Source organism: Neofelis nebulosa, chromosome 13 (assembly GCF_028018385.1).
Source record: "Neofelis nebulosa isolate mNeoNeb1 chromosome 13, mNeoNeb1.pri, whole genome shotgun sequence".
In the NCBI taxonomy this organism is placed as follows: Eukaryota; Metazoa; Chordata; class Mammalia; order Carnivora; family Felidae; genus Neofelis; species Neofelis nebulosa.
The window spans coordinates 14323944-14346706 of NC_080794.1; the positions used below are offsets into that span (position 1 = coordinate 14323944).

A 22763-nucleotide genomic window follows, 5' to 3' on the forward strand; every position below is an offset into this window, starting at 1 on the left:
TAAATGTAACATCCATAGAAAGCACTTAACCCAATCCGTGGCACAAAGTCAGAATATATTGTCAGCTACTATAATTTATTGATTCTGTCATTTTTTTTGGTCTAATTAAATAACAAGATAACATTAGGCATCAAGAAGTCAGTGCCTCTCTTTGAGCATATTAGAAAATTATTTCAGTACAAAATAATAGGTCTGCTGTGGTCAGAGGTCTGCAGCACTCAGAATGGCAGGACGACGCCGGCATGAAGAAGCAATCTGAGCCGAAAGCTGGGCCAGAGAGCCGGTGACAAGGGGGAAAGAGTGAGGAACGCGAAGGAAAAGAGCAAGAATTAGGCCTGCAAGAGCTGAGTCTGGGAATGTAGAAAAGGTGGCGAAGGGGATAATAGCCTCTTTAGATGTTTGACCCAGAGCAGAATTGATACAGCCAGCTTTGTCTTTTGTATTCAGAGATGGTGCTTCTGATGGGATTGCTATTCCTGCGAAGAGATGCTGTTGAAGTTTATTGCGAGAATGGCCGCCCTTTGGTTCACAGCTGTCACCACTGTTTAGAGCAAAGCTGTCATAGATGTGTGGCCTGCCCAGCCTCTTTGCTCAGACGGAGCCTCCCCCTCCATGGCGACTGTGGCTTTTCTTACTCTGCATGCTGCTCAGTTTCCCAGGGGTTTGGTATTTGCACAGCGGTTGAGAAGCAGCCGCAAAGCGATCCTTCAGCCCTGCCTGCGTATCGTCAGGTCCGTTCACCGTAGACTGCTTATGGCCTATTTTCTCTATTTCTTGTCTACCATAGTTTTGTTTTCTATTTTTGTTTTGTTTTGTTTTTGAGTATCGCTTCTTAGTAGCCCTAGAAACTCCTCTCTCCCTCTCTCTGCCCCTCCTCTGCTCTCTCTCTCTCTGTCTGAAAATAAACTTAAAAAAATTAAAAAACAACTTTATGTATATAAAATAGAAAAGATCAGCCTTGCAGCTCTAAAGAAAGTTGGACTCTGTGCCATGAACTTTGAACTGGGAGTAAACCTTGGTTCCATATTGGTTTCCTAAGTAGACTAGATCACATGACTCAGTTGGGGATGTTGCTTAAAATACACGTATGCGGAACAGCCACAGGACGACTGAAATATATCTGGGAAAGGTGTCTGAAAACCTGTATTTTAAATAGCCACTGTTAACATTGTAGGTCAGGTCACAGATTGGCCACAAGGACCACACACAGTTGCATGTGCCCAAGCGCTCACACAGGGAGAAGGATTGAAGTTTCCGTAGGTCCCCAATTGGTTTAGTTATGGAACAGAACCTCATGGAAGGGAGGGGGTTCTCCATACCCAGCAGGAGCAGACACAAGCTGTGTCCACAGGCGATCACCATGCCCTTCCTCTTATCCATTCAGTGTGACATTTGAGACAGGTGGTGTCATGCTAGGATTGCAAAAGAGAGTAACACTTGGCTCTGTGGCTGGTTTCGTTGGTTGGTTGGTTGGTTGGTTGGTTGGTTGGTTGGTTGGATTTTCTTTTGTTGTTGTTGTTTGTTGGTCTTGTGGGACTTCTATTATCATTTGAGAAGACGTTACCCTAAAATACTGTCATTTCCACGTAAGGCAGGGATCACCAAACCGCCTGCTACCAATTTTTGGACTCTCGTTGACCTAAGAATGATTTTTTTTTTTTTTAAATGTCTGGAGAAAAAAAGGTCAGAAGAATGAGGCTTCGTGCCGTGTGAACCTTATATGAAATTCAAACGTAAGTTTTACCGGAAGCCAGCCACACTCGTGCCTTCTCTCGTCGTCCACTACTGCTCTTACACGGCAGTGAGAGCTGCCCAGTTAGAGTGCAGACAGTGGGTCTGAAAGCCCAGGCCACTCAGCGGCTAGCTTCTTCCTGGAAAAAGTGTGACAACCCCTGATTGAAGGGAATGCCAACAGTCACCAGGCTCCCCTGGCTCCTGATGCAAAACAGCACTGGCAGGCCCCCGTCCTTACTCTGGAGGGGTCCGCGTGGGTGCCCAGGTGGTCCTGAACAGACGCTCTTCCTTCTCCCTGCTCTCCAGGGCCCTGGAAGCGATTCCCCACCTTTAAGCCTGACCCTGATTTCCCTGTCGTCCGGCTTGGAGGTTCCGGTACAGAGTTGGGATAGAAGACCGCAGTCACAGCGCATTTCCGCACTCCCAGCCGCCCGCACGGTTCAGGTGGCCTGGAGAATTTAGGAGGCACCCACCGACAGGTGAAATGAAGGACTTGCTGGCCAAGAAGTCAAGTCATGTGCGAGAGGTTTCTGCAACTGATTGGGAAGAAATAGACTGGGCCTCGGTTCTGTGGCCTACCTTCTGGTCACAATAGCAGGGGCCTTAGCACAGCCCTTAGTAGACAGCGGCTCTCCAGGTAAAGGAGTTTGTGACAGCTTTCAGGAAGTGCATCACGGCCTTCTAATGCAAACCGCAAACCGATGAGGCGCTTCCCTTATTGAAGGGGAAAGGGTTGTTTTAAGTGGAAACCAGGAGGCCCCCCTGGGGCTCCCTTCATTACTTGAAGTGTCAGCTGTTAAAAGCTTAAGGGCCAGAAAGCTTAAGGTGGGGAAGAGAAAAAGTTAATAAAGAACAATCATGGTGCACTCTGACTGACATTCGAATTTGTAATTTTCCTTCCTAATTAGCATTAAAGCTTTCTCTATTTGGCAAAAAAAAAAAAAAGCTAGGCGGCTGAACTTGAACTTCCAGAGAGATGTTTTAACAGCTGCTCACCACCCTAAGATGAATATCAGTAATTAGAACTATTATCGTTTGCTGTCATCATTACAGCTACTGTTATTAATCCGCACCAGGGAAAGCCATGAGGCTAATGCTGGCTGTCCCAAACTATGAAATCCTAATTATCATTCCCTGCTCTAGAAAAGAAGCTGTTTGAGCAGCTATTGAGAGGAGGAGGTGTCTGTTTAATGTGTTGATGATTTGGAATCACCGGCCAAGAGAATTCTGGAGAGTGACCCCTGCTTCCATTCTGCCTCTTGACTGGCGTAAAGGGTCCTGGGATTTGTTCCAAAGCAGCTAAGGTTACCCGTTGTAGACCTTGGCCTCTCAGAGGTGACGCCTCCACTGAATTTGCAAACGGCCACTGAATTTGCAAACGGCCTACGTGACACCACTGTTTGAGGGTAATTAAAGATACTTCAGGCGTAATTACTACTGACCGGAAGAAAGAGATGATAGGAAAATGGTTTTATTATTTTAAAAATAGTCGGTTGCTTAGATGCAGCCTCAACAGTTGCGTACGGTAGATTAAAATGCATGCTTTGCTTTTGACTTACTCGATCCGTTATTTTGAAATTGCAGGCAGGGACTGTTGCCTGAGGTCACTCATCTTTTACTTTTATTTGATATTCAAGGAGCATAATTAATACTGTGCATGCCAGGCCTGGTGATAAATATACCCCAAACCAGACCTGCCTCCCCCCTCCCCCCCAAAATAACACACTCATAATTGCAGTGTATAAATCAAAAGGGCTAAAGACAGAAAACTGAAATTAATTTCCCATTTTATTTTTTGTAAATTGAGCTAAATCGAACATGACTCCTTAACTAGTTGCTAAACATTTATCAATGGTTCGAGAGTGGGCTTAATAACCTTAAGGCAAACCCTCCGGCATAATATTACGTTAATTTGTTTTTAAACGGCAAGATATTGTAGGGATACCCCCTCCCAGCTATATAATCTATTTCCCAGCATTATTTGGCTGAGATCTGAATTCTGATATACGTGTGGAAACAGAATAAATTAAAGTCTCTAAAACGATTTCGCCAGTAATATACGTGTATGAGAAATAGCCATTCTAGATAGCCTTCTCTTGCAGGATGTGAACATACTGAAACCTAACAATATCTTTTGATATTTGTATCACTTGTTCCTAGACTTTACCCAAGGCCATTTTGGGGGCACACTGTTGTCACTTTTTACCTATCTGGGTTCCACGGAACCCCACGAATGGACTGTGGGAGATGCCAGTCTAGGCATGGAGCGCCTTGTAATAAACTGCTAGCTTGAGCCAGAAGGGTTTTGCGGGGTGTTTGGATTATTTACTACAGGACCACAGCAGTAGTTTGGTGCAGAGAGAAGTGCCCGCCTCCCCAGGTTCATGCTGAGTGTGCTGAGTGTGGGGCACCCAGGGGGACAGGGGAGACACCCTGGGTGCCCCAGCTTGGTGCTCTATCTCCCTGCCTCAGCCACCCCTCTCAGCGGCCACATTCTTTTTATGAGCAAGGATTTTTCTAATCTGGTCATATTTTAGGTGACATTTCTGTATATTTCCTAATTTTATTTCTAGATTACCCAAATCCTCTGCCCTGAAGTTGGGACTCCTCCTTTTTGGGATAGAAGTAATGATGCATTCGTGCGCTTTAATATTGGTGTATTTACGTTTATGAAATACATTATCAATAAAGTGGCTTCAAATGCCCATGACCCCTGGTTGGTCCATGATGAGTCTATGATAATAAAAGAAAAACAATACAGTTAGGTTTTTTTTTAATTATTTAAATAAAACAATGTCTTCTATTATGAGATTGATTTTTTAATGTTTGAGCTTGCTTCTATTAAAAGACATGAAAGACAAATACAGTTTTAATTTGATTTTGGTGTTAGATATTCTTGGGAAAATGTCCTCAAGTTGCCGTTTATTATTTCTTCATTTATTTATTTTACTTTGTATGATTTTATTATTAAGTAATCTCTCCACCCAACATGGGGCTTGAACCCCAAGATCAAGAGTCACACGCTCCACCGGGTGAGCCAGCCAGGCGCCCTCCCCTGCCCAAGTTGTTTTTATACAGTTACAAAAATACTACTGGCATGCTAAACCCTGTAAGAATTAACAGTATCTTGTAGTTTCCCTGGCTTTCTCCACTTCTCCCAGCCCTCACCCGGGCCATTGACAATGGTGAGTCTTGGGGTGCTGGCTACTCCCATTTTTGTCTTTCTCCCCTTTGCTCCTAACATCAGCATAAATTTGTGTGCTGAAGGAATGTTGGGACTTCGAGTAGGTTTCCGTTCTGTGAAGCTCTTTGGACTCTCACAGAACTGAATGTTCTTCTTGACGCCTTTTCCGCAACCATCCCACACGGAACTAATTGTCGTGGACTGAGCCTATTATACACTGTCAGGACCTGAAAACTGATGAACCAGGGATCAAATGAACTTCTCCACATGACGGTAATCTCTCTAATAGAAACATTGTAGGAAGATAATGAGTAAGATGCTAGCTAGAGAGGAAGGGACCCTGGAAATGATCTCGGTCAACCCTTTCATGGGGCAATGGAGAAAGCCAGATGTGATGTGATAAATAAATACAGTTTCCTTGAAGATCAACTTATGAAGCTTCCACTCAGCTGAAAGTGTTATCACTCCTGCGGGAAACCGAAGATTTTCAGTTGTATTAGGATAAGTTAATGCAATAGAAAATAATAGTCATCAAGATGGAGGTTTGGAAAAAAGGAATAAATTTTGTACCTTCCATTCTGTAGTGTGATCCACAGTAGTAAATAAATGCCTGTAAGCACAGTGCTAGAGAGATAAGAAAATTCACATTCATGGAGGGTACTGTTAGCATTGTTTCTTATTTAAGCATTTAGGAGATCATCCCACACAAATTTGCATTCCCAGTAATCACCTGTGGAATTCTGTTTTCAGAATTGTATTTAAAAAAAAGGAGAAAACTATTACTACCGTAAATAGTTAATGTATGGAAATCCTCGTGTTATTTTCAGTTTTTCTCTGTCGAAAGCAATTTTCTCTGCTGAATAATGTAGAAATTTAGCCTGAGAGCTCCTCATTAGAAAGGATAATTTTTGTTACTGTAACATTATAATTCACTTATTCTTATAAATATTCTGTTCCATTCCTCACCTCAGAAGTTTTCTCATTTAAAATACAGACTATCATTTTCTCTTTCCTGAATTGGTTTGGTGTTGATTTTTTTTTTTTTTTTGAATTGAGGATAATGTTGTTCTTTAACTCCTTTCAGTAGAACTGTTTTTATGATTCTAAAAATACCCAGAATATACTCTACTATCTGGAAAAGCAATAGAAAAACAATATTTGAGAAAAAAGCTCACTCTCGACCCCGAATAATTGTCCTTAAGTAATAACAATAGCTGCCATTTATTAAATATTCATTATGTGTCAGACCTCATGGGCTTTAAGTCACTTCTTGCATTCTTAGACAACTCTGTGCAGTACATGGTATTAACCCTATTTTCCAGATAGATTTGGCAAGAACACTCACCGAAGAACGTGACCCAGGGAGGATTTGGATCTAGGTGTGTTGGACACGGAGACCAGACTTACAATTGTCGTGTTGCCTTACTTTGACCTCTAAGTGGATGGACAGAGGGGCTTTACTAGGGACCAATCCGGGGCTTTTTTGTGCCCTTTTAACAAAGCGCCGGGGGGACAGCAGGAGGGCATCTGGCTAGGCCATGACCGTTAGCTGCTTATGGCAGGCTGACTCATGGGAAACTTTCTATCACTTTAAAATTTCTTGCTTGGGGCCCTTGGGTGGTTCAATCGGTTAATTGTCTGACTTTGGCTCAGGTCATGATCTCACGGTTTGTGAGTTCGAGTTCCGCGTCGGGCTCTGTCTGTACTGATGGCTCGGGGCCTGGAGCCTGTTTCAGATTCTCTGTCTCCCTCTCCCTCTCTGAAATGAATAAACGTTAAAAATAAATTACAAATAAATAAATGAAATTCCTTTTTCAATGAGAAGCTTTCAAGTGCCTCTATGTCGGTGACCTTGGCTATGCTATTTCTTTTGTACCAGGAAAGGAGGTGAGATTTATCTCTGAAGATAGGAGGAAAAAAAAAAAACCAAAACCAAAAAGCTTACTCTTTCTATAATCAGTTCCTGAGGTGATTTTCTTGAACAGGTGATATTCTTGCTGAAATTGCATCTAGGCAACATGCCTATTTTTTTTTGTTAAACACTTTGTCTAAGCCAACAGATATTATCTAAAGGGCTTGAGCAGAGCTTCCTTGGGCAACGTATATGCTGGGATTGGAACAAAGCGTTTGGGTAGGAGTTCAGTGTGGGGATCAGGTCCCATGTTCAAACCCTGACAGTCAGGTGACATACCTGGGCTAGCCTGGTGCCTCCGGATCACAAGACTGTCTTACGTGCATCCAGCTTCTTACTTTCCTAAAGGGAGAAACAAAGGCAGATTCGTATGACGGTAAGTAGATGAAGCCAGCAGGGTAGGAAGTGGGGCCACTTGTCGGGTCTCAGATGGGCATTTGCTCTTCTGTTCTGGCCACTTGATCCCGCGCAGGAATGAAGGGCTCATGTTGCACCTGCTCTGATTTTCTAAAAGCTGAAAAACCCAGATTTCTGGGTAAAAAAAATCTCCTGGAAGTTTAGTTGTGAAATTTTATCAAAGTTTTTTTTTTTTTTTAATTAATAACTTGCTAGTTAACAGAAATAAATCTTGAGTTGATTTCATATGTGTACCCTGCTAATTTTTAAATACTTTCATCACTGCTGTCTCATTGAACCATCTAAGAAAGCTGTGATATAGGTGGGACAACATATTTCTAGCTTTCAGGTGAGGAAACTGAGGCACACAAGACCACCACTAGTAACTATAGATGCTACAATGGAAACTCACCCGAGACAGTCAGACTGAGTTCAAATCGTGTCTCCACCACTAAATTCAGGGTGACTTTGAGCAAGTTAGCTTTGAGTGCCTTAGTTTTCTGATCCATCACAGTAATTCTGATGTCAGAAGGCTGTTCTAAGGATTGAGATGGTTAGGATTTATGTGGCATAAACTTTTAGCTGCTTAATGATGTTTATCTGCTCTCACAGTAACCACAGTGTTTCACGTTGCTGTCAGTAGAGCAGGAAAGAGGAGATTGGGCAGAACCCCAATTTCTGAACGGGAATTATAGCAGTGACAGGACACAGACATAGGTTATACTTTGTCGTGGTGTCATCTTCAAAAATAGCTCAAGAGCATCACTTGGGTTTCTTTTAGAAAGAGTTACAAGCTTTTCTTACTTTTGAGTGAGAACACTTATGTACACACATATCCACACAAGTTAAACAGCCAAGGGGCCTAGCAAGAAAGGTATTTTGCTGAGGAACAGCAATAGAACCATATAAAAACCCAACTAGAAAGAAAAGCTTTGCCGATAAGATTCAAAAGCAGTGCCAGATTGAAGTCCAGTTCCAAGATCAGAACAACAAATCCGAGGAGAAAGGGTAAACACTGGAGAAGAGAAAATACGTACACGTGCACGCACACACACACACACGTGCACTGGGCGATTTCAGATTACATTTATTATATTTTAGGTGTGTCAACTAAAGTGCAGCGTATGTGAAATTAATATATGGGTTTAAGGAACAAGTCTAAACGCCTTCTAGTTTGATGGCTGGAAATTCTCTCCGGGGAATCCTTCTTTATCTTGTTGATTTCACATTTTGGAACTCTATGGAGATTTACTAACCCCCGGACATTCGTGAAATAGTTAATTCCAGTCACCTGGTATTAGTTAAGATAGATTAAATTATGCTATAGTAACAAGCCCCAAATATCAACAACTTCCCTTCGTTGCTCACTCTTGCTACATGTTCGGTGTAGACAGTATAGGGGCTCTGCTCGGTGTGGTCCCTCGAGGACCAAGGCTGACAGGGGCTCCATGTGACCTCCGTTTCTATGATCGCATTGCTTCAGTGAGGGTTTGACCCTTTTGCTCCTCCCTCTTCCGTGTGACCTCTGGAGTGCAGAAAAATGAGCTTTGCCAATTGGTGGTGAGGAGAATAACCTATAAGGAGCATCCCTGATTGCTTCAGTATTATTAGACTATGTTCCCACAGGTAGAGCTCACAGTTAGTGATGTGTGAGTGATGTATTTTCTTGGAGAGAAATCGAGTGAAAAGTTCAACAGTTTTTTATTACATGGATTTTAATCATGTATCAAGTGTCAAGATAATCAGCCAGAGCAGAAGAAAAAATGAATGATGGGGTTTGGAGAAAGGCTATGTCTTAAGGGCTTAGAAGAATCTTTTTATCCACCCCCAGCCTAAGTAGGATGGTCCTGGCCATGGGAATTGGATGATGTTGTCCTCCGACCCCCATCCCAACTTCTTCCCCCACTGCTTCAAACCTACCTCCTCACATTCATTGTGTAGGTTGGCTGTGGAGGAGTGAATTGAGTCCTAATTAGTGAATTGGGAAGTCTTTGCTTGGGTTGTCTTACTCACCTTGAGTGTTGGCTGGGAAGGGTCTCTATACCCCTGGGAGTGGGTGTTTCAGGTTCTAACCCTTAGAGAATTGGTAAACATTTAAATTGTTTGAACCTAAGTGTCATTTAGCTTGATTTATGCATGGTTATTTAGGTACTTTGTGTACCTTATTTGCATACAGAAGAGAAACTTAGTATAAACTGTGGTTCTGTTAACTACCAAACAAGGTTATTCTGGAGGCAGGTGCCTCTTACAGGTTAAGTAAGCAAAGACTGGAAACTGTGTGTGTGTGGGGGGGGGGGGGGGGGAGGGTGCAGTGTAAACCTTTTAACGTGTAAACTTAGTAAATATTTACCCAGCTCCTCCTGTTGGAGTTCAGTGATTGGAAAGCTTGAGCTATAGTAGATTCAAAGATCACGATGATCAATGAACAGTAATGTACTTGACTTCTCATTTCACACAATCCCATGTTTGTTCGTACTAGTCGAAGCTTACATACCCCTCAGTCAGGAAATACTTTTGAGTTATTAATCCAATTGTCACTTTGTATTCCTCATCTTATGTGTCCTTTCTGGGGAATTTGAGACACCCAGTCACTGCTTCCTTGAAACCTTTGCCTTGAGTTGTGTGCCCCCACATTTGCCTCGGAGTTCTTTGCAGTGTTACTGGCTGTGACTTGTTTCTTCCTTGTAAGATCAGAGTCCTCCAGGCTTCCCCCTCAGCCTGAGGACTCACCACAGCCAAGTACTCACTAAGCTTTCCTGAAGTAGTTTTGTGACCTTGTGACATAACATGCCTATGTAAATGTGCTCCAAATCGATGTCACTCGTCCATTTATTTTTACTAAAAATGGTGGCACTTGGCTGGCTCAGTTGGAAGAATGGGCGACTCTTGATCTCAGGGCCATGAGTTTGAGTCCCATGTTGGGGTTAGAGATGACTAAAATAAATAAACACATAAGTGGATAAATAGACAAATAGAAATAGCTCCGTGTATTTAATCGCTTACTTGACATTCCACTTACTTCTAACTCAACCTCTTCAAGACTGGAACTCATCAGCTCCCTCCTCCTCTTCCTATTTCCATTTTACTGCATGGAGATATTCAGCCCTAGCCTGAAACTGAGTCTTCCTTTGTTCTTTCCACACCTAAACTTAAATTTTATTTATTTGACCTGTGCAGAATCTTATAAACCTGCTCCCTCCTGCCCAACTTTGTGTAGATTGGGGGTTAGCGGCCTTGTTTCCTGTGCTGTCTTAACAACTGGCCCAGACCTCTGTCATATCATGTATAATGATGTGTTATGAATTCTTAATTCCATTTAACTTTTTTCCACTGTTGATAATGACCTCCTTGAGGCCAGGAACAGCCATGTGTTTATGAATTCCTAGTACCAATAATATTTCTTTAATATACAGTTGCATCACAAAAGGATGAGGTTAGAGGTACAAAGATGTTGATAAACAAGGTTATGCTTGATCATTTTGTTTTCTGAAAGCAAGTGACCGTGTCAAGTTTTCCGTGAGGGATAAGGGATCTGTAGCCAGATATGGGGATAGATCTGTTGTGGGCAAAGTACCGCATTCAAGGAGTGGGCCAGCAGGACTTGGGGAAATCTCTCATCTTACATGTTTGATCTGGGAGGAAAAGAAAAAAAAAACATTAATGCTAGAATTACAGCTGGGTTTCTTTTGTTTTTTAAAAACCCCAGTGTAATTATTATCATGCTGGCCTAGAAATAGTTTTTGCTTGAGTTAATAGACACTTAGGTCGAATAAAAGGAAACGGTTAAAAGAATTTCAAATTCTTTTTTTTTTTTAATTTTTTTTTCAACGTTTTTTATTTATTTTTGGGACAGAGAGAGACAGAGCATGAACGGGGGAGGGGCAGAGAGAGAGGGAGACACAGAATCGGAAGCAGGCTCCAGGCTCCGAGCCATCAGCCCAGAGCCTGACGCGGGGCTCGAACTCACGGACCGCGAGATCGTGACCTGGCTGAAGTCGGACGCTTAACCGACTGCGCCACCCAGGCGCCCCAAGAATTTCAAATTCTTAAAGCACCTTGTAAATACATGGAAAGTGCTCTCTCATTCCAAGTATAGGAGCTCATGACATTGACATTAGAAACAACCCATTTTATTTGAATTGTTACACACTTTTTAGACAAAAGCTTTCATTTCGTTTTGGGGCTTTCTCTGGGGGTGCTGATAGAATCCGAAGAGGGAATGTAAGAAATTTGTGGGAAGATCTCCATAATGATTCACAGAGATTCGGAAAGAATGATTTTGTTGTTCAGTTAGCAGAAGTGCCTTCTCTTAAAATTTAATTTTGCAGACTCAAATTGAAAAACATTTTGGTTTTTTAAAAAAAATTACAGAAGTAGAGATGAGGTACTCTCTGAACTGGCTAAGTGCTAGATCTGATGGTCATCATGTCTTCTGTAGATTTTCCGGGCCACTCGGTAGGACTTCAATTTATAAGTATAAAAGAGTCCTTCCGATGCAAGCAGAGACAGTTGTATATTTCACATGATTTTATTGTGGCCACATTCTGCACACTGTGAGCTCTTGAGAGGAACAGCACTAAATAAACCCATGAAATAAGAGTAAATTAACATGCATCTGACTCTTCCAGTGTTGGCCTGTTTTGAATGGTTAACCTGATTTAATGTTGCCAGCAGGGTTTGGCTATTACGTGCTCTCAGAGCATATTGAAACGAGCCCGGGTTTGTAAATCTTGGCAGGAGTATAAGAACTCAGTCCTTGGTCAGCCTGGAATCCTTTTGTTCCAGCCTGACTTGAGAAATGGAATCCAAGACTTGTACATCCCATCTGCATTCAAAGACTCTGTGAACTGCCTGTTTGTTTACTGTTCAATTTCATTGTAGTTGATTCAGTTTCTTAAAAACAATAAAGTGTTTCCCTTTCTATAATAACTAAAAAATACATGCTGATGATAGCCTCTGTCCACGAATAGTTAAGTGCCTAATTCCTGGTGAGGTTTATTGGGGTGACAGTGGAGTTTGTGGGATCCAGAGCCAACAGCCAAGAATTCTTGAAGACGTCTTTGGTGCAAAAAGGTGATTTTATTAAAGCTCAGGGACAGGACCCGTGGGCAGGAAGAACTGCCCAGGGACCTTGAGGAGAGACTGGTTATATACAATGGAGTTGGGGGAGGTAAAGTCCAGGGGAAGTTTCTAGTGAGATTTTCATATGCTAAAGAAGACTCCTAGGATACTGGAGGCCTGAAGCTAAGGTTGTTTTCCCTCCAGCAAAGCATTAGCATTGAGACAGTAGGGAGTTCCTGGAGAAACGTTTGCTCTGCAGGCCTCAAGTGTTAGTCACTGGCCTCAAGTGGTTGTCAGTGGGCTGCAGGGTATAAGGAAATTGAGGTCTATCTTCCATTTCCTTCTGCCTTTGTTTCCCCCATCACTATGGAGTGGTGATGGAGAATTTTAGGTCATTCAGGTCTATGATCCCTATCAGTTAACCATTTGTTTTCCCCCTTTTCTTTGTTCTTGGGCAGCCAGGAGTGCCTGAGGAATACCACACATCCCTCTGGGTTGGGGGTGGAGGATGTTTGTGGCCTGTCAGCTTGCCTGATGTTCCCTCATCATTCCCCTCCCTCAACTTAGACCCTTAAAATTTTTAAGGTTGCTGAGGGTGGAAGGTCTCCTCTTCTGTAACTTTTTTCTGCTGAATAGGAGCTTAGAGATGTCCCTACCTATGGGTCAACACTGGTCAGTTGGGGAAGTTAGAGGGGAGTTATGAAAGGCAAAGACAGTAAGTTCAGGGGAAATAGCACATATGAGCCTCCTTGAGTAGAAAGGACCATCTGTCTTTTGGAAGTTATGCCGGTTAAGGCAACAGGCAGGGAGACCCCCGAAAAGACAAGATAAGGTTAATACTAAGAAAAATGCATAAAGGTACATTATTGAAACATAATTTTTTTTCTCTAAAAACCCTCATTAACCAGAGTTAGCCAAATCAAGACTAATTGTAAAACAAGTCCAGTTTTAACAAACCTGGCCAAATTATTTACATAGGCTCAGCAAGATTGGTGGCTGATGGTATAGAACGTTTGAAATTTGCTTTGCTGGAACTTTTTATAAGGAATCTAAACTGAACATTTAGTAGCCTCTCCGAGCCAGAAGCCAATGAGGGCAATACCTGTAGACTTGAGTGAATTCCTCTCCATGAGGTCCCCAACATGTCCAGAGGTCCTGCACCTGCCAGGAAGTGACATTGTTTACTCACCTGGTTGGGCTGCTGGGAACTCTATAAGCAAGGTATCCGACCAACATTTCCAAGGAGATTTATTGGCTCCATGCTTGAAAAAGTCAATCTTTATTCCTTAAAGCTGTTGGGTCATATCTGAGTCTATGCATGCCACTCTCAAAGATGACATTCCAGTCAAAGCCTTGGTAAAATGACCAATGATTTCAATGGTGTCCTTTTACAAGGAGATTCTCATTGAACTTAGGCAAGTAAGTTTGCTTGCCTCGAAAGAAACAACACTCCTTGAGAATTTGTGAATTTCAGAGGGTTTAGGTAGAAAAGTTAAACGCCTCAGTTTGTTGACCGAGGAATACTTCTTCACATCCCATATCATATCTTAAGAGGAAGTTTTCTTAACCTGGAAGAGCAAACATTAGAGAACCAGCAATATTTTAAAATGAGTTACAAAACTATGACAAAAAGACTCAAAAATGGACATGATTAAAGATCTGATGGGAGTTCCTTGTAATGCAGTTGACAAGAATTTCAGTTATTTTTGTGGCACATAACACTTAAATAATCAGAATACCAAGTGAAGGCCTTATACCAGAAAACATTAAAACTTTACGAATTACATACATATTTGAGTAGTTACAGCATTTACCCAAGCAATACAACCTAAGTTTTTCCATTATTTGACAATGCTTTCAGAGTAACTTTCCATACCAAAGAAGTCTAATTGGTCAAAAAGACTTTATTTACTATTTAAATCTTGGGAAGTTTGTTAAAAACAAAACAAAACTCAGAACATTAGTTGCAAAGCACAATGCCTGTTTACCATCAGACCCAAATATCCTTAGTTTCTCTGCAATAAGAAATCAAAAAGCAGATAAACCCTGTTTTGTAATCAATGCTTTAATATCTTAATCTATTTGGAAAAGACCTAGATGTCCAATGAATTCAATCCCAATTCTCATGCCAACAAAACTAAAGTTTTAGGTTACCAAAGACTGAAAGCTATCTTAACAATTACCCCTGAAAACTTTGCAACTAAATTAACTATCATTTACGTTGTCTTTTTGCTAACAAATTGCAATAGAAAGAACACAAACTTATTTCAAGAGCTTATTTGACTTTTAGCAAAATGGGTGGGATAAGTTTCCTATGTAATGCTGATGGAGAGGTCTGTCTTAGACCAACAAACTTACATTAGTTGAAACATAGCATATGTTCTACCCGTATCCACTTAGAAGACAACAGTGTTCCCCTCTGTCAATTTTTACCTGAGACCTCCGTGGGGAAATCTGAAGTGGGTGGTCCAAAGTGGGTGCTCTTTGCTCCTTGACACCGAGGGTGGAAGAAGGGGCCAGTGGTGCCAGGGGAGGCACTGAGCATGGTATAGAATCAGTTAGGCAGGCCGCACTCTAGACAGTGCAGAAACAGGAGGAGGAAGAGAGTTCCCAGTTCTAAGCCTCATCAGCTCAGACAGAGGAGTGGACGCCATGTTTGTTTTCCTTTCCACCAACAAGTGAAAATTTGCAGTCCATGTCGGGCCAGAGAAGACCGGGAGTTTCCCTGAAAGGAAGGGAGCTTTGGCAGCTGCTCTGCTTGGGACTATTCCTTCAAGTCCCCGTTCCGGGGTTGACTAACCAGTTGGCTCCAACTATAGCTGTTAACCCGGGAAATGAATGAGGAAGAGGCCCTCACATCTATTAGGCAGAAGAACAGAGAGAGAGAGTCAGCGTCCCCTTCATTAGGGATGACCTGTGTTTTCTCCAGTAACCTGGATTAACTTGGAGGAGGCCTATTTAGACATCTAATATGTTAGGAGGGTGTTTACTAGCCAAACACATTTGGATAAACACATTCTGTAAGAGGCCTTTGGTCCGAGTCCTGAGTTAGCCATGAGGGCCTGGACCAAGGGTTACCTCTCTCTATTTGCCCTGTTTCCTGTGGAAGAGATCTAACTGCTAGATTCTATTGAGAACATGCAGTGTTACAGATCAGTCCTTTCCTAAATTTTGCAAGACAAATTGTTTCCAGTGGGTTAAAAAAAGCATCCCAAGGGAGAGTCCTTGGGGACTGGAGAAGCTCCTCCTAGAGAGAGAAAAGGTCCATTACCATGAAATCCCCCCCCCCCAACTCCTGGGTTGCATCCCATATGCAGGATATGTCAGAGGTTCCCAAGGGGTCAAAGTGGTCTGAGGTGTCCTTGGAACAAAATCGCCATGACCACCAACCAGCTGCTAAGGGTTCTTGAAGAAGGGAAGCCGGCCCTCCTTCCACTTTCCCTTTAAATCCTAGGCTACAAATGGGTGGCAGCATATGGACTGAGTTTGCATGCCGTGCCACACCCTGAGGAGGCTGGTGGTGGGGGCTTGCTGTGCCCCACTTGTGGCTTGCCTTGCAGAGAAAGTCACCCAAACCCGCCATCTTTAACGCATGGGAAAAAACTGGAAAAGTTTTATAAAATTACCCAATTCTGAGATTGAGGACATTGACTGGGAAAAGTGAAGACAGAAATCCATCATGATCTAAGGGGCGTTCCAACAAGTATAGGCTTTACACCAGCTTCCCTAGGAAATAGCTCCCAATTGGGTTAATCCAATCAGGTACTGGTTTCGGCAGGCTCCAGTTGGAGGTCCTGCTGCCAGAAGCTGCTAGACCAGGGATGTGGAGGGGATCACATTAGACTAGTGAGGAGTAAACCTCACATGGGAGTGTTAAGATTGGCTGTCGTCAGTTACCCATTTGTTTTGAACAGCCAGAAGTGCCCGAGGAGTATCACACATACCCCACCTGGCGGCGGGGGGGAGGTGGTGCTGTGTGTTTATGGCTTGCCAGCTTGCCTTATGCTCCCTCTTCAATTCTCCCTGCTTTTGCCCAAGGTCCAAGGGATCCTTCTAAATGAGCTTTTCTTGAATCTGAACTGAAATGGGGTTCAGAGAGGGGTGGAAAAGACACTTAAGTTCGGGGGGGGGCATCACTATCACCCCAATGATAGTCTTCAGGGTCCTTGGAAACTGCATTCTCAATTATGTCTTTCTGCTCAAACATTTTATGATTGTCAGAAATAGGGGCATTTTCACCTCTTGGCCTTCTTTCTTGCTTACCTTACTTTCCCGCTGGGAATCCACCCAAGTGTGTGATGTCCTCTGAGGGTTTCATAGCTTTGGGGCCATTCCCCTTCACATCACAGAGTAGTAGCAGGGGTACTTCTTGAGGTGAGATCCAAGTTCTGCTACATGTTGTGCTGACGTGTCAGTGTCTTCATCAAGCAAAATGGGAATCAAATAATTGTATATGCTCCAGAGGGATTTTGTGAAGTCTGGGAAGGATTACATGACTATGATAATATATAGGAATATATTATTACTGGTGTATTATTATTTTCAAAGTGGGATGAAATAGGGATAAGGTATTAGGGCAGACCCATCAGAGAGGATAAATCTTGTGTGTGAGCCTATACAGCTGCCTAAAAATGCCTAATAAATATCCTGGTTACATATTAGTACTTGGTTGAGTGTTGATTGGTTCATCCCATGAATCAGACAACCCTTGCTGGGGTTTTGCTTCAAGTTTGTATTTAAATTATAGTTAACATGTATGGTAAAATTGGTTTTGGGAGTAGAATTTAATGATTCATCACTCACGTATGACACCCAGTGCTCATCGCACACATGCCTTTCTTAATGCCCGTCAGCCATGTAGCCCATCCCCACCCACCTCCTCTCTGGTAACCATAAGTTTGCTTTCTATCCTTAAGAGTTTCCTATGGTTTGCCTCTCTCTCTCTCTCTCTGTCTCTCTCTGTCTCTCTCTCTTTTCCCCCTCCGCTGTGTTCATGTTTTGTTTTTTAAATTCCACATGTGAGTGAAATCATATGCTATTTGTCTTTCTCTCACTGACTTATTTCACTTAGCATAATAAACACTGGCTCCACCCACATCATTGCAAATAACAGGATTTCATTCTTTTTGATGGTTGAGTAATACACACACACACAAATACACACACACACACACACACACACACACACACACACACACCCTACATCTTCTTTATCCATTCATCAGTCTATGGACATTTGGATTCTCTCCATAACCGGGCTATTATTGATAGCACTACTACAAACATCGAGGTGTAATTTGCCCCTTGGAATCCGTATTTTTGTATCCTTTGGGTAAATACCTAGTAGTGCAATTTCTGTGTCAGAGGGTAATTCTATTTTTAACTTTTTGAGGAACCTCATACTGTTTTTCTAGAGTGGCTGGACCAGTTTGCACTCCTGCCAACAGTTCAAGAGTGTTCTTCTTTCTGTACATCCTCACCAACATCTGTTGTCCCCTGTGTGGTTAATTTAACCTTCCTGACAGGTGTGAGGTGGTATCTCACCATGGTTTTCATTTGCGTTTCCCTGATGATGAGTGGATGTTGGGCATCTTTTCAAGTGTCTGTTAGCCATCTGTATCTCTTCTTTGGGAAAATGTCTATTCATGTCTTCTGTCGAATTTTGAACTGGATTATTTGTTTCTGGATGTTGAGCTTGGTAAGTTTTTTATAGATTTCGGATACTAACCCTTTATCAGATATGTCATTTGCAAATATCTTCTCCCATCCTATAGGCTGCCTTTAAGTTTTGTTGATTGTTTCCTTTGCTGTGCAGAAGCTTTTTATCTTGATGAGGTCCAATTATTCATGTTTACTTTTGTTCCCCTTGCCTCTGGAGATGTTTCTAGTAAGAGGTTGCTACAACCCAGGTCAAAGAGGTTACTGCCTATGTTCTCCTCTAGGATTTTGATGGTCTCCTGTTTCAAATTTAGGTTTCGGATCCATTTGGAACTTATTTTTGTGTATGGTGTAAGAAAGTGGTCATGTGTCATTCTTCTGCATGTTGCAGTCCGGTTTTCCCAGTACCATTTGTGGAAGAGACTTTTTTTTTCCATTGGATATTTTTTCCTGCTTTGGCAAAGACCATATATTTGTGAGTCCTTTTCTGGATTTTCTATTCTGTTCCACTGATCCATGTGTCTGCTTTTGTGCCACTACCATATTGCCTTGATGATTACAGCTTTATAATATAGCTTGAAATCTGGAATCATGATGCCTCTAGCTTTGCTTTTCTTTTTCAAGATTGCTTTGGCTATTCAGGTTCTTTTGTAGTTCCATACAAATTTTAGGATTGCTTATTCTAGCTCTGTGAACTATGCTGGTGGTATTTAGATAGAGATTGCATCAAATGTATATATTACTTTGGGTAGTATAGACATTTTAACAATATTCTTCCCATCCATAAGCATGGAATTCTATTCCATTTCTTTCTGTTCTTTTCAATTTCTTTCATAAGTGTTCTATAATTTTCAGATGTAGATCTTTTGCCTCTTCAGTTAGGTTTATTCCTAAATATCTTACAGTTTTTGCATCCATTTTCATGAGGGATATTGGTCTATAATTTACCTTTTTAGTGAGGTCTTTGGTTTTAGAATCAAGATAATACTGGCCTCATAGAATAAGTTTGGAAGTTTTTCCATTTCTATTTTTTTAACAGTTTGAGAAAAATAGGTATTAACCCTTCCTTCCTCCCTTTCTTTCTTTCTTTCTTTCTTTCTTTCTTTCTTTCTTTCTTTCATTCATTCATTCATTTATTTATTTTGAGAGAGAGAAAGAAAGAGAGCACTAGCAGGGGAGAGGCAGACAGAGAATCCCAAGCAGGCTCCAACCTGTCAGTGCAGAGCTTGATGTGGGGCTTGAATCCATGAAGTGCGAGATCATGACCTGAGCCAAAATCAAGAGTTGGGTGCTTAACTGACTGAGCCACCCAGGTGCCCAGGTATTAACCTTCCTTTAAATGTCCAGTAGAATTCCACTTGGAAGCCATCCGGCCCCAAAATTTTGTTTGTTGGGAGATTTTTGATTACTAATTCAATTTCTTTGCTGGTTAAGGGTCTGTTCAAATTTTCTATTCATGTTTCAGTTTTGGTAGTTGGTATGTTTCTAGGAGTTTATCCATTTCTTCCAGATTGCCCCTTTGTTGTTGGCATATAATTTTTTAATAATATTCTCTTGTAATTGTTTGTATTTCTGTGGTTTTTATTGTGATCTCTTTCATTCATGATTTTATTTATTTATTTATTTATTTATTTATTTATTTATTTATTGTTTTTAAGTTTTTAATTTAATATATTTTCAAAATTTACATCCAAGTTAGTTAGCATATAGTGCAACAATGATTTCAGGAGTAGATTCCTTAATGCCCCTTGCCCATTTAGCCCATCCCCCCCTCCCACAACGCCCACAAACAGTAACCCTGTTTGTTCTCCACATTTAAGAGTATCTTGTGTTTTGTCCCCCTCCCTGTTTTTATATTATTTTTGCTTCCCTTCCCTTGTGTTTATCTGTTTTGTATGTTAAAGTCCTCATATTAGTGAAGTCATATGATATTTGTCTTTCTTTGACTAATTTCGCTTAGCATAATACCCTTTAGTTCCATCCATGTTGTGCAAATGGCAAGATTTTATTCTTTTTGATAGCTGAGTAATACTCCATTGTATGTACACACGCGCGCACACACACACACACACACACACACACACACCCCATATCTCCTTTATCCATTCATCCATCGATGGACATTTGGGCTCTTTCCATACTTTGGCTATTGTTGATAGTGCTGCTGTAAACAGTGGGGTGCATGTGCCCCTTCAAAACAGCCTACCTATATCCCTTGGATAAATACCTAGTCATGCAATTGCTACGTCATAAGGTAGTTCTGTTTTTAATTTTTTGAGGAAACTTCATACTGTTTTCCAGAGTGACTGCACCAGTTTGCATTCCCACTAGCAGTGTAAGAAAGATCCTCTTTTTCTGCATCCTCGCCAACAGACGATGTTATTTACTTGAGTCCTTTCTCTTTGTGATAAGTCTCCCTAGGCGTTTATCAATTTTATTAAATCTTTAAAAGGAAGATCCAGCTCCTGGATTCATTGATCTGTTATATTGGTTTTCATTGTTGTTGTTGTTGTTTTAGTTTCTATATCATTTATTTCTGCTCTAATCTTTATTATTTCCTTTCTTTTGCTGATTTTAGGGTTTGTTTGTTGTTACTCCTTTAGGTGTAAGTTTATGTCGTATATTTGCAACTTTACTTGCTTCTTAAGGTAGCCCTATACTGCAGTATTCTTCCCTCTTAGGACCTCTTTTGCTGCACCCCAGAGGTTTTGGACTGTGGTGTTGTTATTTTCATTTCATAGTTAATCCCTTAATTCTTTAGTAAGTTGTTCTTTAACTTCCATGTATTTGTGGTCTAAGTTTTTTATTGTTGTTGACTTCAAGTGTCATAGTGTTGCAGTCTCAAAATATGCATAGTATGATCTCAGTCTTTTGGTACTTGTTGAGGGCTGATTTGTGACCCCGTATGTGGTCTCTTCTGGATGTGCAGTCACAAAGAATGTGTAATCTGCTTTCGGATGAAATCTTCTGAATATATCTGTTAAGGCCATCCAGTCCAGTGTGTCATTCAAAGCCATTGTTTCCTTGTTGATTTTCTGTTTAGATAAATATCCATTGCTGTAAATTGGGTGTTGAAATCCCCTACTATTATTATATTATTATTAATGAGTTTATTTTTGTTTGTTTTTGATTGATGTATAGGATTTATATAATTGGGTACTTCCAAAATTGGGGCATAAATATTTATAATCGGTAGATCTTTTTGTTATGTAATTGTGATGTAATGCCCTTCATGTCTTGTTATATTCTTTGGTTTAAAATCTAGTTTGTCTGGGGGTGCCTGGGTGCTTCAGTCGGTTAACCGTCCGACTTCGGCTCAGGCCATGAGCTCACAGTTTGTGAGTTCGAGCCCTGCGTTGGGCTCTGTGCTGATAGCTCAGAGCCTGGAGCCTGCTTCAGATTCTGTCTCATTCTTTCTCTGCCCCTTGCCCACTTGTGCTCTGTCTCTCTCTGTCTCTCAAAAATAAGTAAATATAAAAAAGAATTTTTTTAATCTAGTTTGATATAAATATGACTGACTACTCTGGCTTTCTTTTGGCATCAATTAGTATATGTGTTCTCTATACCCTCATTTACAATGTGAAGTTGTCTTTAGATCTAAAATTAATCTTTTGTGAGTATCACGTCAATGAGTTTTGATTTTTTTATCCATTCTGATCCCCTATATGTTTTGATGGAGCATTTAGTCCATTTACATTCAGAGTAATTATTGATCAGAATTTAGTGCCATTTTATTGACTATACAGCTTCTGTTTCTGGAAATTTTCTCTGTGCCTTTCTAGTCTTTATTGCTTTGAACCCTTGCTGTTCTACACCATCCCAGCTATCATCCTTCTTCATGCTCTTGCCGTTGTTCCATTGTCATCAAGCATTTGTCACCAGAATTGAACGTTCCTTTGTATTACGCCTTTTTTAAAAGATCCAAACCTATTTAATGCAATTTTATTACAATAGCTGTAGTGGACTTGTCTCTAAAAATTGTATTTGCTTTGGGTGTCTGGGTGACTCAGTTAAGGGGCTGACTTCGCCTCAGGTCATGATCTCACAGCTGGTGAGTTCGAGCCTCCTCGGGCTCTGTGCTGACAGCTCGGAGCCTGGAACCTGCTTTGGATTCTGTGTCTCCCTCTCTGTCTGCCCCTTCCCTGCTCATGCTCGCTCGCTCTCTCTCTCTCTCTCTCTCTCTGTCTCAAAAATAAACATTAAAAAATTTTATTTGCTTTTGATAAAGGAAACACATCACAGCTAAATTAAGAATCGTTCTGCTCTATTGTGATTGATAGTTCTTTTTCAGTTAATTTTGAAACCATCGTTAATTTTAAAGAACCCGCAATACATTGTAAGTCTGAATAAACACAGGCACACACAAACTCCAAATGATACAAGGATGTACAGTCTGGGCTTTATAAATACATAAAATTAAAAGCAAACTCTGATCCTGTTCCCACATCTTTTCTTCTTTGATGGGTTTGCAAATGTTTAGTCAGAAATTGAGGATGGATTCAGCAATTCCACTTCTGGGATTACATATGAAGGGAAAAAAGAACTTTGAAGAGATATCTGCGTGCTCATGTTCACTACGGTATTATTTACAATCGCTAAGACACAGAAACATACACAAACACACATATATGTTCCACATATACAAACAGTGGAATATTATTGAGCCATAAAGAAGAAGTAAATCCTAGTATTTGTGACAATGTGGGTAGACCTTGAGGGCTTTATACTAAGTGAAATAAGTCAGAGAAAGACAAATACTGTATGATCTCATTTATATGTGGAATCTAAAACAAAACAAAACAAAGAAAATAGCCTCAT

At 41.2% G+C, this 22763-nt stretch overlaps 1 protein-coding gene across 5 annotated transcripts in view; it reads left to right on the forward strand.

Moving 5' to 3' along the window:
* The window catches only part of PRKG1 (protein kinase cGMP-dependent 1), a 1269228-nt gene that overhangs the window by 918814 nt on the left and 327651 nt on the right, over positions 1-22763 (forward strand). Inside the window, exon 1 of one of the 5 annotated variants that reach the window (XM_058698346.1) lies at positions 7184-7206. The exons of the other annotated variants lie outside the window; for them this stretch is intronic. Coding sequence (XP_058554329.1) covers positions 7201-7206 — 6 coding nt within the window. The 5' untranslated portion in view covers positions 7184-7200. Of the gene's footprint in view, positions 1-7183; positions 7207-22763 lie in introns of those variants that run through there. 5 annotated transcript variants of the gene reach the window in all.